The sequence below is a fragment of the Phoca vitulina genome, unplaced genomic scaffold (assembly GCF_004348235.1).
Source record: "Phoca vitulina isolate PV1807 unplaced genomic scaffold, GSC_HSeal_1.0 scaffold32, whole genome shotgun sequence".
Taxonomy (NCBI): Eukaryota; Metazoa; Chordata; class Mammalia; order Carnivora; family Phocidae; genus Phoca; species Phoca vitulina.
The window spans coordinates 23,943,183-23,957,879 of record NW_022589735.1 but is presented as its reverse complement, the minus strand read 5'-3'; the positions used below and the strand labels follow the sequence as shown (position 1 = coordinate 23,957,879).

Genomic DNA, 14,697 nt, shown 5'->3' with positions numbered 1-14,697 from the left:
ATCCTTTCCACCAATATTGCTGAAACCAGCATCACAGTCAACGATGTTGTCTTTGTTATTGATTCTGGTAAGGTGAAAGAGGTATGTATGGATAAGTTGTATTTTGTTTAAATGAAGAAGGTTAAGTTACTTTCCAATAAATGCTTTTATATTTCACTTTAATGGGAAGATTTCTGGTTCTGCATGAATTTAACGTAGTAATCGTTGATTTCTCTAAAGTAAATATTTTACCTTAAGCAGTTCAGAATGTAGGATCTAGTTATTGTAACAGATTATACAAAAAAAACTAGCCCCTGCTGATTAAATACTAGGAAGAAAGTAAAGGGTTGGCTAGTTACACTGAAAATTTGTCACAGTGTGAGAATTGGATTACGTATTTTGTATGCTTTCCTTCTTTCCTTCTGCATGTGGGCATGCACCACGTCCCTCTTGTTCAGTGTTACTCTCTAGGGCTCCACGTGTATAGTAGGTATTCAGAAGATATTTCGTTCAAGAGAACCATCCTGAGACAGTGTGAGCCGGAGTCAGAACCGGAGTTCAGCAAATGCCAGTTAGCAGCCGCACGGGCCCGGTGCCTGCTTTTATAAAAATAAATTTCACCGGAACACTGTCCTGTTCACTCTTTTACCTATTGTCTGTGGTTGCTTTCACACTGCAACTGGCATAGTTGCAACAGGGACGCTCTACAAAGGCTAAAATATTTACTCCAAGCCTGATATAAAGAAAAGACAGCATTTATTTTCTTTTAGCATTGGAATGCTCAGCAATTCTCAATACCCTTCACTTTGGCGGATCCTTTCACTGAAAGAATGGAAAGTGATAGAGGTGGTTGCTTTTCAAGGAAAGATACTATCTCTGTTGTGGAAAGCAAATGATGTCTGTTCTGGTGGATAGAAATGATCGTGTTTTAATGTGGGAAACATTTGTTAATTGCTTCATAATGTTTTTCAGTGCAATTTTTAGGAATATCTTACAGAAAATAAAATTTTATAAAATGTAGACATTTCAGTATAGTTGTATACTATAAAGAAGGGATACATTTTATTTTTTGTAAGAGGATAATGATGAATATATACCTTTTATAAGAGGATAATGATAGGATTATCACTAAAAGTCTGGGTGAGTCAGTGAAAATTCAGATTTTATTGCCCTGAAATTATGTAAAGCTGATGAAGTGGATTTTGAATATTTTAGAAATTAATTTCTGTGGGTGCCATTTATCAGGTAAACCCCAGTTTAGAACATGATGGTAGTGTCAGAAGTTATTTTACATACAAAACTGATAAATGTGACATTTTATTAAAAACTACATAAGTATCATCTTTTCTAAAAATCCCATAATTAAACTATTATGAGAACACATTTGTATTTGCTCTACATAACTGTTTTATGAAAGGGAAAGTGTAAGTCACTGAATGATTAAGTATATATTCTAGTTAGGAATGCATTCTTTTAAAATCGTTCTCTACAGTAAATTTTGGCTTTAGATTGTTTAGGGAATATAAGGGTAATAATGGTTCTTTTTTACTTTCTCTTTTGTAACATTCTGGATAGGCTAACTGCCTTAGTAGCTCAGTAGGGGGTAAAATGGAAAGGATTAAAAATTCTTCACTTTGGGGATAAGATTGGTTCAGCGATTATTGTTATTCTCATTCCTCCAGATCAGTTCCCTGGCACATATTTTAGAAACTGTCTTTCCCTGATCACTCCTATTCCTCGTGGTGATAGAAATCTGATAGGAAATGACCTCAAGAGAGTAGATAGTTTTTCTTCAGTCTTGATGTCTATGAGTACTGCCTGCTATTATCCAACTGTAGCAGAGAGAAACAAATAAGTAAGCAAGGCATGGAATGAGGAAGTTTTTACAGCTCTTCTGAGTTTATTTTTCATTCTTTTTCCTTAGAATGTTTGTAACCAGAGATCTGGATTTTTTTTTTTTTTAATCTGTGCCCCATCCTAATTATCTAATCAAGAAGGGCCTTGAATTAAACTTGGCATGTTAAAATATATTCATAATATTTCTTGCTATTTCTTTTTAAGCACCTTTTATAAAAGTTTTAATATGAAGATAACTTAAATATTACAGAAATCCTTTGATGCACTGAATTTTGTTACAATGTTAAAAATGGTGTGGATTTCCAAAGCTAGTGCCATACAACGAAAAGGCAGGTAATGTATATTTAATATACATTTATTCACTCAGTTGCCTGTAAAATGGAAACATTTTGATATGTAGTACATATTTAATGTATATTCCGCTTTCTATATAAAATGTTAAAATTTTCATGTTAGTCTTAATTCTTATATTGTTTTTGCAAAGCAAGCCATTTTAATACTTTCTTTAAAAGTTGAATTCAGGTTATGTTAAAAATTTTTGACTAGTATAATCTGTCCTCAGAAGATGTAAGAAAGTTAAAAAACAAAATTAAAAGGAAAATATTTTAAACATTTGCAATACAGGATAAAGGGCTAATTTCTGTATTATGCAAAAAACTCTTTAAAATCAGTTCATAAAGACCAACACATTAAGCTCACATACACCACCTCATATATGCCAGAATAAGTGCAAATTAATGAGGAAATTTTTTTGCTCATCACCAGAATGGCATTGATGAAAATGTTTAACAGTACTTACAACAGAGTTGGCAAAAGTGTGGGCCAGTAAGCTTTCATAGTTTACTGATGAGTATAAATTGCTCTGACTTCTTCAGAGGACAGTTTGAAACTGTTTATCCAAATCTACCCTTTGCTGGTGGATTCCATTTCTCATCATTTATCCTGAGTGTACCTGTGCATGTGCGCAGACATGTATTGAAGAATGTTTTCCGCAGCACTGTTTGTAATAGTGAAAACTCTGGAAGTATTGTAGTTAAATAAATTATGCTATAGCCATACAATGGTATACTAGATAACTGTTACCGGGAAAGATGTGGATATATGTATTGTTATGGAATGAGTTCTCAGAATATATTATTAATTGAAAAAAGTAAGGTGTAGAACATGCATCTATAGTATTTGTGCTAAGTATATATATATATATATATATATGTTAGTGCTAAATAAATATATATAATGCTAAATATATACATAGTGCTAAATATATATGTTTTATATATATATGTTTGTATGTATATATTTCGGGCAGAAATGCATTGTCAGATTTGAGAGAAACATTAAAAAACAATTGTTGACTCTGAGAAGGAGGATTTGTGGGGCTCTTTGAAGGAAGGAGATTTAATTTTCATTTTACTTTTTTGTAGTTTGGTTATTTATTTTAGAATGTGCTTGCATTACCTTTTCTTTTTTAAAAAAGGGAAGATGAAAAAGTAGCCTATTTTTCAGTAATTATTTGACTAATTTTTCTTGCATTTTAACTAACAGGAAAACATCAGGTATTGACTCTAAAGCAGTGCCTCATATGCTGAAGATGGTGGTTGCATTATTTCTGTACTTTATAATGTCATAGAACATTCTTGAGGGCTTGTTGCTGTTACTGTGCCTGTTGTTTTCGTATGATAGGGTGTGGCTTGATGCACTAGCTAGATTTATAGGCAGTTAATCGTATATTATCTAGGAGGAAAATCAGAAATTGTAGGAATTTTCCTTGTCATCTTTTTTAACATATTTTTTGACAGCCATCACTGTGCAAGTGTTAGGGATGCGATGATGAATAAACTGTAGTCTGATGAGTAAAGTTTGAGGTGGGGGGAATGGTGCAATCCATCTTGGAATCCAGTAAAATAAGCAATTTTAATACCATGTGATTTGTGCTATGACTGGATAATGCTTTTAGAGGAGTTAAGGTAGAATCTGAGATAAATACGAATAAAGAGCTGTTGTGGAAAGGCTTTTCTAGCAGAGGCAAGGCATACACAAAGGCCTACAGGCAAGAGTGAGCAACAAAGTTGTTTGGATGGAGTTTAGTTTAGAGAACAGTGAAAAATGAGCAGAAACAGGTAAGTTGTGGACATGTCCTAAAGGATCATTTGTGTTTCCTCTCTCTTTTTCTTCTTCTTTTTAAAAAATATTTTATTTATTTATTTGATAGAGAGAGACACAGCAAGAGAGGGAACACAAGCAGGGGGAGTGGGAGAGGGAGAAGCAGGCTTCCCGCTGAGCAGGGAGCCCAATGCAGGGCTCGATCCCAGGACCCTGGGATCATGACCTGAGCCGAAGGCAGACGCTTAACTACTGAGCCACCCAGGCGCCCCTCTCTCTTTTTCTTCTTAATGAACTAAAGGATGGCATGATTTTAGTATTGTTTCAGCTCTTTGAAGAGTGAATTGGTAGAGACAAAACTGATGGCAGGAGGACCCGGTAGGAGGCTCTTTCATTAATACTTGCATTTACAATAAGGGAGAGATGACAATAGTCTGGATTGTGATAGCGGTGGTAGAAGATATTAAGGAGAGCAGTATTGGTGATCGTATGTCCAGGGGTAAGGAATAGTGTGGAGTCAAGGATGTCATACAGGTGTCTGTCTTAGAAACTTTTGTGGATGGTGGTGCCATTGTCAGGGAAAATGAGAACAGTGGTTATGTTGCTGAGAAGAATTAGCTTTTGGTTGTGTTGAGTTTGGGTTGGCTGGAAAATCCAAGTGGAGCTAAGAGACTTCTGAAGTATAGGTGTAGGGTTAGGATGAAGTGATCTCAGTGGATGGAAATTGAAGTTAGGAGGATAATTACGATCCCCTTGGGAGAGAGGATGGAATAGGAGAGCAGAGGGCTGAGGTCCAGCCTCACAGGAACATCAACATTTAAGGACTGGCGAAGGATGGAAATGTCTCAGAGGAGGCTGGATAGGAGGGAAAGCGGTTGGGTTGATGGTGAGGACAGTACTGATGAAGGAAGCAGTGGTCTAGCGTCTCATTTTGTAACTTGTATCACAGTGTGTTGCAGCTTTGTGAGGGTAAGGTATTTCTGGATCTCTGTCACTTAGCATATTCAGCCTGGCCATTCATTAGCTGATACAGTGACTCTGGGGGAAATGACGGGAGGCAGCTTTTCTTCAAGATATTTTTCTCCTACCTCCCAGAAAATGATACAAGTCTCTCTGGTGACAGGAAACGCTACTCCCTTGGAGTTGTATAATGCTTACTTTGCACAGCTCTGAGCAGTGGGCCTGAGCACGGTGCTTGTGTCAGTTGAGTAAAGCTGATGAAATGTAAATCCCCATGTATTTTTTCATTATTTTTACTCACTTTCATACATATGTTACTTACAAATTTGTTTTTGTCGTTACCCTAGTAGGTGTGTCAGGTAGGTGTCATTCATGAGTTTTTATGAATGAGTCCCAGATGAATGAAGTGCCTTCTGGAAAGATTCAGAGGGGAGAAACATCACAGGAGGGAATCACACTCAGATGTCCTGACACCGGTCCATTGCTCTGTCTCCTAAAGTGCACTGCTTTTAGAGTTGCCTTGGTCTAGTCTTTATTCCTTGTCTGAATCTTAATTTTTTATTTCACTTTTAAGGGCAGGGAGATGCAGACCTGGAATTTGTTTCCGGCTGTTCAGTAGACTCCGATTCCAGAACATGTTGGAATTTCAGACTCCAGAACTTTTGAGAATGCCATTACAGGTAGAAATTTACTAAACTCTAAAAGGCTATTTTTATGGGTGAGGGAGGAGAGGGACCATTTCAACTTAATACCAGTAGGACTTTTAAATGATCAATTCCTTTTTTAAAAGATTTTATTTATTTATTTGACAGAGAGATAGAGAGAGAGCACAAGTAGGCAGAGCAGCAGACAGAGGGAGAGGGAGAAGCAGGCTCCCCGCTGAGCAGGGAGCCCAACGTGGGGCTCGATCCCAGGACCCTGGGATCATGACCCGAGCTGAAGGCAGCTGCTTAACTGACTGAGCCACCCAGGCACCCCTAAATGATCAATTCCTAAAACAAAATTATAAAATGTATATGATGGGAGGTGGTTATGTATCTAATTTTTTTTCCTAGACAAGAAAATTTGATCCATAAACCTCTAAAATTTTAAAGAATTACTTGAGTGCATTTAAATTATGGTACAGTTTATAGATATATCTTTTTTTTTTAATGCAACATTTTAGAAATCTGACAACCACATAGTGTTCATCTTTCACATTCTCATTGAGGATTAGAAAAGAAATTATTTAAGGTCCAGAAGATAATACCGAAATCTCAGTTTAAGATGCTGAGATTAATCTTGGTAGTTTGGAACTGAGTCCACTGAGATTTCCTGGCCTTTATTAATTGTTTTGCTTTAGGTTTTCTGACTTCATGGAATAGCCAGACATTGTAGTTTCGAGGGAAAACTACTGGAAATACATTAACTTGATTCTCTGGTGTGCTGAGCCAGATGCTAGCTTCCAAACTTTTAAAGATTTTATTTCTTCATTTGAGAGAGAGGGCATGAGCAGGGGGAGGGGCAAAGGGAGAGGGAGAAGCAGACTCCCCACTGAGCAGGGAGCCCAATGTGAGGCTGGATCCCAGGACCCCAAGATCATGACCTGAGCCGAAGGCTGATGTTGAACCGACTGAGCCACCCAGGCTCCCCTCCCATGATTTCTTTGAAAGTCAAAATCAACATAAATTTCAACATTTCAAAATTATTTGCTGTTCTTATTTATAGGAACTTTGTTTACATACTAAGCTGTTAGCCCCAGTGAATTGTCCTATTGCTGATTTCCTAATGAAAGCTCCAGAACCACCACCAGCTCTAATTGTAAGAAATGCTGTACAAATGCTTAAGGTAGGTGTCTTCATAGTTTTATTTTACCCATTTTACTTGAAATTTAAACACAGTGAGGATACATCTTACCTAATTTTGTACTTAAAAATACTATCTTAAATAATCTTGTACTTTGGATAATACTCTCATGGCAATTATAGTAAAACAGTAGATATAGTTCTTTTTTATATAAAGCAAAATATATATATATTTTTTAAGATTTTATTTATTTGACAGAGAGAGACAGCGAGAGAGGGAACACAAGCAGGGGAAGTGGGAGAGGGAGAAGCAGGCTTCCTGCTGAGCAGGGAGCCCGACGTGGGGCTCGATCCCAGGGCCCTGGGACCATGACCTGAGCCGAAGGCAGACGCTTAACGACTGAGCCACTTAGGCGCCCTGCAAAATATGTTTTTTATAAGATGTGGCAAGAGAAAATTTACATTTTCATTTCTTGATGATTTTTAGGTGTGTGATTTGATTAAACATAGTTTTTTGGTCGTGTCAAGTTCTGTTTTATGTTCTTTTATTTAGACAATAGATGCAATGGATGCATGGGAGGATCTCACCGAGCTGGGCTATCACTTGGCTGACCTGCCTGTGGAGCCACATCTTGGTAAAATGGTCCTGTGCGCTGTTGTCTTAAAGTGTCTGGACCCCATCCTCACAATTGCCTGCACGCTAGCCTCTCGAGACCCCTTTGTCCTGCCGGCCCAGGCCTCTCAAAGACGGGCGGCCATGCTTTGTAGGAAACGCTTCACTGCAGGAACTTGTAGTGACCACATGGCCCTTCTCAGAGCGTTCCAGGTACCGATTATTCTTGCCATTTTGTTTCTGAACTTGTTGCTGCTTTTAAACATGTGTCTGGGGCAAGTGTCACAATTAAAAAAGAGATATGATCCCATTAATTTTGTCTCATTATAAAGCCACATTTTATTACCAGCTTAGAAAAATACCTTCCTGCTGTTAATATGTTGGAATGATCACTGTTTGTCTCTCCTTTTTTTCTTCCATTTTCTCAGTTTTCTCCATGTAGGGATATGTGTATACATATATTGATGTTTATTTACTTGTGTTCATTTTCTGATACCCAAGTTCCTTATCTTTTAATCATATCTTGGGCAGGGAGTGCTCTAAAATTTCAGTTAAGAAGCAATGTATATTATTCAAAGTATGTAGAACAAACCTTGGAAGAAAATTATCTTGAATTTAGTATCTATTTATTGATTTTTTTATTTTTATTTTTAAAATTATTTTATTATTTTTTTAAAGATTTTATGTATTTATTTGACAGAGAGAGACACAGCAAGAGAGGGAACACAAGCAGGGGGAGTGGGAGAGGGAGAAGCAGGCTTTCCACCGAGCAGGGAGCCCGATGTGGGGCTCGATCCCAAGACCCTGAGATCATGACCTGAGCCGAAGGCAGATGCTTAACGACTGAGCCACCCAGGCGCCCCTATTTATTTATTTTTTTAGAGTACATCTTTTTCTTGTGTACTCAAGACACTGTGCTAAGAACTTAATTTTACAAAGTAAAATCCAAATATCACTTAAGACTTTTCAAGGTAACAGTAGTGAGAAATTGAGGAATGTGATAAATGGGAAAGAAAAGATAAGGAAAATGGGATTCTGAGGGAACGAAATGATATGTAATGTAGAATTTCAGATAATGTGGAGAAGATGATGTTATTTCCTGAAAAGGTAGACATTTATCCTTAAATTCTCTCGAATGTAGGCTGTGAGTGTACATTTTTTAAAAATTTCATTTTGTTTATACAGGAACTACTCTTTTCCAGGCATACAGGATTTTTCCAATATGTATAGTTTTTAAAAAAATAATGGCAAGCTGTTGGTGAGCATTATTGAACAGTGGATAATGCAGTGCTGTTGAGTTTATTAGATAGCATATGTTATAGTAGACTAGTTGAGTGGATAATAGGGGGAGATTTGGTGTAGAATTCCAATGTATTCTTTGCTTTTTTCCCAGCTCCTACAAAAGCAGAGAGGATAAATTACTGCCTTGGCCTTTTAGTTATATTCCAAAGCAAGAGAAGTCATTTTAAAAGAGGAGCTTTCTTATACTGCATATAGATGATTTCTAGAAATCACACTTCCCATTCTCAGATAAATTAAGAGGTTGATATAGAGACTATTTTTGGAGGACTGGAGTAGTAGAATCCTTACATATAAATGGTGTTGTGATGGCTTAGTTAAAAACCTCTGACACTTCAGTGGAAGAAAATTAGCAGACACATCTGAAGAGGTAGCTGTTTTTACATAGCTGGTCATTTAGACTAATGGATACTTAGTTCTCACTGGGATTTTATAAACTCAATGGCTTTCATAGCATTTGATTGTAAATTAATGATAAATTTTACTTGATCATAAAGTCTTAGATTTTATTTATTTATTTTAAAAAGATTTTTATTTATTTATTTGACAGAGACACAGTGAGAGAGGGAACACAAGCGGGGCGGGGAGTGGGAGAGGGAGAAGCAGGCCTCCCGCCGAGCAGGGACCCCGATGCGGGATTCAATCCCAGGACCCTGGGACCATGACCCGAGCCGAAGGCAGATGCCCAACGACTGAGCCACCCAGGCGCCCTTTAGATTTTATTTTTTAATATTTAATTTTAAAATTTATATTTTTTAAAAATTGAGATGTCATTGACATATTAGTTTCAGGTGTAAAATATAATGATACTATAATTGTATATATTGGGAAATGATCTCCACAGTAAGTCTAGTTAACATCCATCACTGCACATAGTTACAAATTTTTTTCTGTTGTGATGAGAACTTTTAAGATTTACTCTCTGGTGTGTTAACTAGACCTATTGTGGTGATCATTTCACAATATGTGGAAATACTGAATCACTATTTTGTATACCTGAAATGAATATGACGTTGAATGTCAGTGATATCTCAATTAAAAAAAAAGTTTACAAAAAAATATCTACTCTCAGGGCACCTGGGGTGGTGCAGTCGGTTGAGCATCCAACTCTTGGTTTCTGCTCAGGTTGTGGTCTCAGGGTCATGAGATCGAGCCCCGCATTGGGTTCAGCGCTCGGCACGGAGTCTGCTTGAGACTCTCTCCCTCTCCCCTTCCCTCTGCGTGCGCTCTCTTTCTCTAAAATAAATAAATAAATCATTAAAAAAAATCTACACTCTTAGCGACTTTCAAATACACAGTACGGTGTTATTAACTGTGGTCACCATGCTGTAAGTTGCCTCCCCAGGACTTACTTATTTTATAACTTTAAGCTTATATCTTTTGACTCTCTTCACCCATTTCACCCCCTTCTCCTCCCCTGCCTCTGGCAACTACCAATCTGTTCTCTGTATCTTTTTTTTTTAAAGATTTTATTTTTTATTTATTTATTTGACAGAGAGAGACACAGAGAGAGAGGGAACACAAGCAGGGGGAGTGGGAGAGAGAGAAGCAGGCTTCCCGCAGAGCAGGGAGCCTGATGCGGGGCTCGATCCCAGGACCCTGGGATCATGACCTGAGCCGAAGGCAGACGTTTAATGACTGAGCCACCCAGGCGCCCCTGTTCTCTGTATCTTTGAGTTTTGTTTTTTTTAATGAAGGCCTAGATTTTATCAAATAATTAGAAGGAGAATTGACCTTGAGTAGCTAATGTAGTGGTTTTCAGTTACTTTGCTCCTAACTAAGGAGTTTAGTAAGTGTATCTTATTATATAATTATATTTTCGTAGGCATGGCAGAAAGCACGAAGTGATGGATGGGAGCGAGCCTTTTGTGAAAAGAATTTTCTTTCACAAGCTACCATGGAAATAATCATTGGCATGAGAACTCAGTTGCTTGGTCAACTTAGAGCATCAGGTAAAATTTTCCCTAAAGAACTTATTTAGTCCACTGAGAGTACCTTATCTATACTTCATAGTATTTTTAGTGTTAACTGATGCCATCTTACATTATTTTAATCACATTTTCACATTGTTGTATATCTTGTATATATGAACTGCTTTGTAGACGCCTATGTGATCTCAGCTTTTGTTGGTTAAAAATATGATATTGTAGAAGCTGTAGCTGAGAAATATATGAATACTGTAGGCAGTGAGCAATTTATAGTATATTTATATTATATTTATATTTATAGTATATTTGTTGGCAAAAAGCAATTTAGATATTGTAGTTCTGTTTTATCACTCTTAATAAACAGTTGCTTAGCTCTATAATAGATTTAAATATATAAGTAGGTTGATACAAATGTGGTCTTCTTATTTTTGGAACATAAAACAGCTAGTAGTCTCTTTAAGGCACTTAATTTTTTTTTTTAAGAGAATGGCAGTATTGTTATGTCATTTTAGAATTATTTCTTTAAATTTCCTTTTGAGTAGCATAGTACATTGAGAATGTAGTCGAGGAAGAGTGCTAGAGCCTCGATACATGGATGAGCTAAAGTGCCAAAGTAATATGAGGAGTGAACCAAAAGGTTTTAGAGTGGTCTCAAATATTAGGAAATATGAAGGGCTTTGGAAATTCAAGCAAGAATATATGTATTGTCTTCATTCTAGAATTCATGTCTGTCATAACCAAAATGTTATTAATACCAGTCAGAAGAATGGTTTAGATTTTCAGCTATGATTTTAGTACGTTTCTTTTTTTTTTTAAATTTTAGTACCTTTCTGATGGCATCTTACGATGAACTTTATATAGCAAGGATGTGTATTTTTTAAAAGTCCCTAAGTCCCCAATAAATCTTCTACTTACTTTAGCCTGAGCAAACCTAAACTTCTTAGAACATTGATTCCGTATTTTAAACTTTACAGAGGAGATTTTATTAATTATTGTGGAATTTGAATATCCTTAAACTTATATGGGTTATTACAATTTTTGTAAAAAATGCACACGTTTAAAAGTATATTTTGCACAATAGAAAAAGTCGGTGTGGTTTTTTTCCTTCTTCTAGGTTTTGTTAGAGCACGAGGTGGTGGTGACATTCGAGATGTTAACACAAATTCCGAGAACTGGGCTGTCGTTAAAGCTGCATTGGTGGCAGGCATGTATCCTAATTTAGTCCATGTGGACAGAGAGAATGTAGTATTGACAGGGCCAAAGGAGAAAAAAGTTCGGTTTCATCCCACTTCAGTTCTCAGTCAGCCTCAATATAAAAAGGTAAAACATTTTTAATGCTCTTAGGCCTTGAGGTGAAACTAATCTAATTTACATAGTTGAAGAGCAACAAAAAGATGCTCCAAATACCAACCTGCTTTAAGAAATTAATTGGTTATGTATAATTCATCATTGGAACAAAATTTTGATGAAATGTTAGAGTTGGAAGAGGTAATGTGTTAGGTAATGAGGACTTGCGTTCCAGCTGCATGAGCAGTGACTTGCTTTAATGTTTGCTTGACTACTAATATCCATCATCTGTTGCATTGAGGGACTTTTTACAGTTTAAAAGTAGATGGTAAATACAGTTAACAAGTTTTTGATTTATTTTTCTGATAGATTCCTCCAGCCAATGGTCAGGCTGCAGCGATTCAGGCACTGCCCACAGATTGGCTTATTTATGATGAGATGACCAGAGCCCACAGAATAGCTAATATTAGATGTTGTTCGGTAGTGACCCCCGTCACTGTGTTGGTGTTCTGTGGACCAGCGAGGCTGGCAAGTAACGCTCTTCAGGAACCTTCCTCATTTCGAGGTAAATGTATCATAAGGAAATAAAAATCGATTTGAAATGAAATTTTTTTTTTTACTAGACCAAATAAAATATGAAATTCCAAAAGTTTATGTAGGAGTAGCTCCCTTTTGCTATATTAAAACTAATTAGAAAATACTAAAGTATACCTCAGTTCTTAAAATTGATTTCTAAGGTAACTTGTTATTGATTTGTGCATTTTTGGTTAATCTTGGTGATAGGAAGTTTACTTTTCTCTCCCACTTGAAATTACATAATAGTTTAACATAAAGGCAATTGTTTAAGGGAAATAATAATAGTAACCCATGACCCCCTTTCCCTTATGCACTTTTTAATAATATTTTAAGACTATTATGTGATATTTTTAAAGTTATATATATTTTAAGTTATTTTACATTCTGCTATTTTCATTGTGCAGAATATAAATTTTCAAAAATACTTTATATTAATGGCTGCAAAATATTCTGTCACTTAAAAGTGGCATAATGCATTTAAAATGCTCCTTTACACTTGCTTGTTTTCAATTTTTTGCTATTCAGTGATTCAGCAAATATTTATTGGTCAACTCCTATATGTCAAGGGTGCTAGGCATTGAAGATGTAACAGAAAATAGGATAGACAAGGTGTTTTGGTCCTTAGGAGTTCACATGGCAGTGGGGGGTAGACAGAAAAAAAGTAAATAATCTGCATGCTACTAAGAAGGAAATAAAGAGGACTGCCTTAGGGGTGACCTACTTTAGAAAGAGACCCTGGAACAAATATCTCTGAGGAGGTGTGATTTGAGTATAAAACGTAAAGTTTGAGAAGCCACCAGCCATGTGAAGATACACAAATAAACTCGTGGTAGGAGAAGATGGCACAAAGGGCCACAATTCTCCACTAGGAAATGTTCTAGGAACTGACAGAAAGGTTATGGGATTGGGAGCATAATGATCAAGGGGAGAGTGTAGGGTAAGATGAGGTTGAAAGAAAGGCATGAACTTGTAAGCCATGGTAAATGCAAGGGAAGACACTGAAGGATTTTTTTTTTTTTTTTTAATTTTTTTGACACTGAAGGATTTTAAGTAAGGGAGTAATATGATGTTATTTAAGTTCAAAACGATCATTCTGGCTGTGAGGATGGATTGTTGCAGGAGGAAGAATGGAAGGGAGGAGGCAGGTAGGAGGCTTTTGCAGTGTGTGGTCTTAATGACAGATAATGATGGCTCAAAACTACAGCGGTGGCAGCTGATAGGAAGAGAAGGAGATTCAAAATTATTTTGGAGGTACTAGTAACTCCTGGATTGTATGGGTGGTGAGTGAAAGGGAGGAGTCAGTAACTTTCAGGATTTTGGCTGTGGTAGCTTGCTGAATAATTTTTTAAAATTCTTTTTTCTTCTTGATGTTCAGCTTGGGTGATTTCTGCCACCCTGTCTTCTAGATCACTGATCTGTCCTACTCATCTAATCTGATGTTGATTCCCTTTAGTTTATATTTCATTTCAGTTATTATATTTCTCAGCTTTCCCCTCATGTACTGTTTTAGAAAGCTTACATGATTGTATATTACATTTGGCATCTTTATTTTTTTAAGTGTTTATTTATTTAAATAATCTCTACATTCAGCATGGGGCCCGAACTCATGAACCCGAGATCAAGACCTGAGATGAGATCAAGAGTCAGCCACTTAACTGACTGAGCCACCCAGACGCTACATCTCCTTTTCTTCTTTTAAATTGAAACCTGTGAATTTACACGAGCATTTCTTGATTTATAGTGTTTTCATTCCCTTCTTTATGTTCTCAGTTTTCTTCTTCATCCAGTTATTATTTAAAGATTGTGTTTTGATTTTTAAGTTCTTGTCTTTTTTTTTTTTTTAAGATTTTATTTATTTATGGGGCGCCAGGGTGGCTCGGTTGTTAAGCGTCTGCCTTCGGCTCAGGTCATGATCCCAGAGTCCTGGGATCGAGCTCCGCATTGGGCTCCCTGCTCCGCGGGAAGCCTGCTTCTCCCTCTCCCACTCTCCCTGCTTGTGTTCCCTCTCTTGCTGTGTCTCTCTCTGTCATATAAATAAATAAAAAAATCTTAAAAAAAAAAAGATTTTATTTATTTATTTGAGAGAGAGAGAAAGAGAACACAAGTGGGGGGTGAGGAAGGGCAGAGGAAGAGGGAGAAGCAGACTGCCCGCTGAGCAGGGAGCCTGATACGGGACTTGATCCCAGGACCCTGAGATCATAACCTGAGCTGAAGGCAGATGCTTAACCGACTGAGCCACCCAGGTGCCCCATTCTTGTCTTTTTTTTATTTCGTTGCATTTTGATTAGAGATTGTAGTCCTTAAAATGCCT

At 36.9% G+C, this 14,697-nt stretch overlaps 1 protein-coding gene across 4 annotated transcripts in view; it reads left to right on the top strand.

The window, feature by feature from the left end:
* The window catches only part of YTHDC2 (YTH domain containing 2), a 69,765-nt gene that overhangs the window by 37,498 nt on the left and 17,570 nt on the right, over positions 1-14,697 (top strand). For all 4 annotated transcript variants that reach the window (XR_004301901.1, XM_032425052.1, XM_032425051.1 and 1 more), the window contains 8 exons: positions 1-81; positions 2,087-2,169; positions 5,474-5,579; positions 6,607-6,726; positions 7,237-7,509; positions 10,421-10,547; positions 11,638-11,843; positions 12,180-12,375. Coding sequence is in view for 3 of the 4 variants with exons in the window: in XM_032425052.1 (XP_032280943.1) it covers positions 1-81; positions 2,087-2,169; positions 5,474-5,579; positions 6,607-6,726; positions 7,237-7,509; positions 10,421-10,547; positions 11,638-11,843; positions 12,180-12,375 (1,192 nt within the window). In the remaining variant the exon portion in view is untranslated. The remainder of the gene's footprint in view (positions 82-2,086; positions 2,170-5,473; positions 5,580-6,606; positions 6,727-7,236; positions 7,510-10,420; positions 10,548-11,637; positions 11,844-12,179; positions 12,376-14,697) is intronic.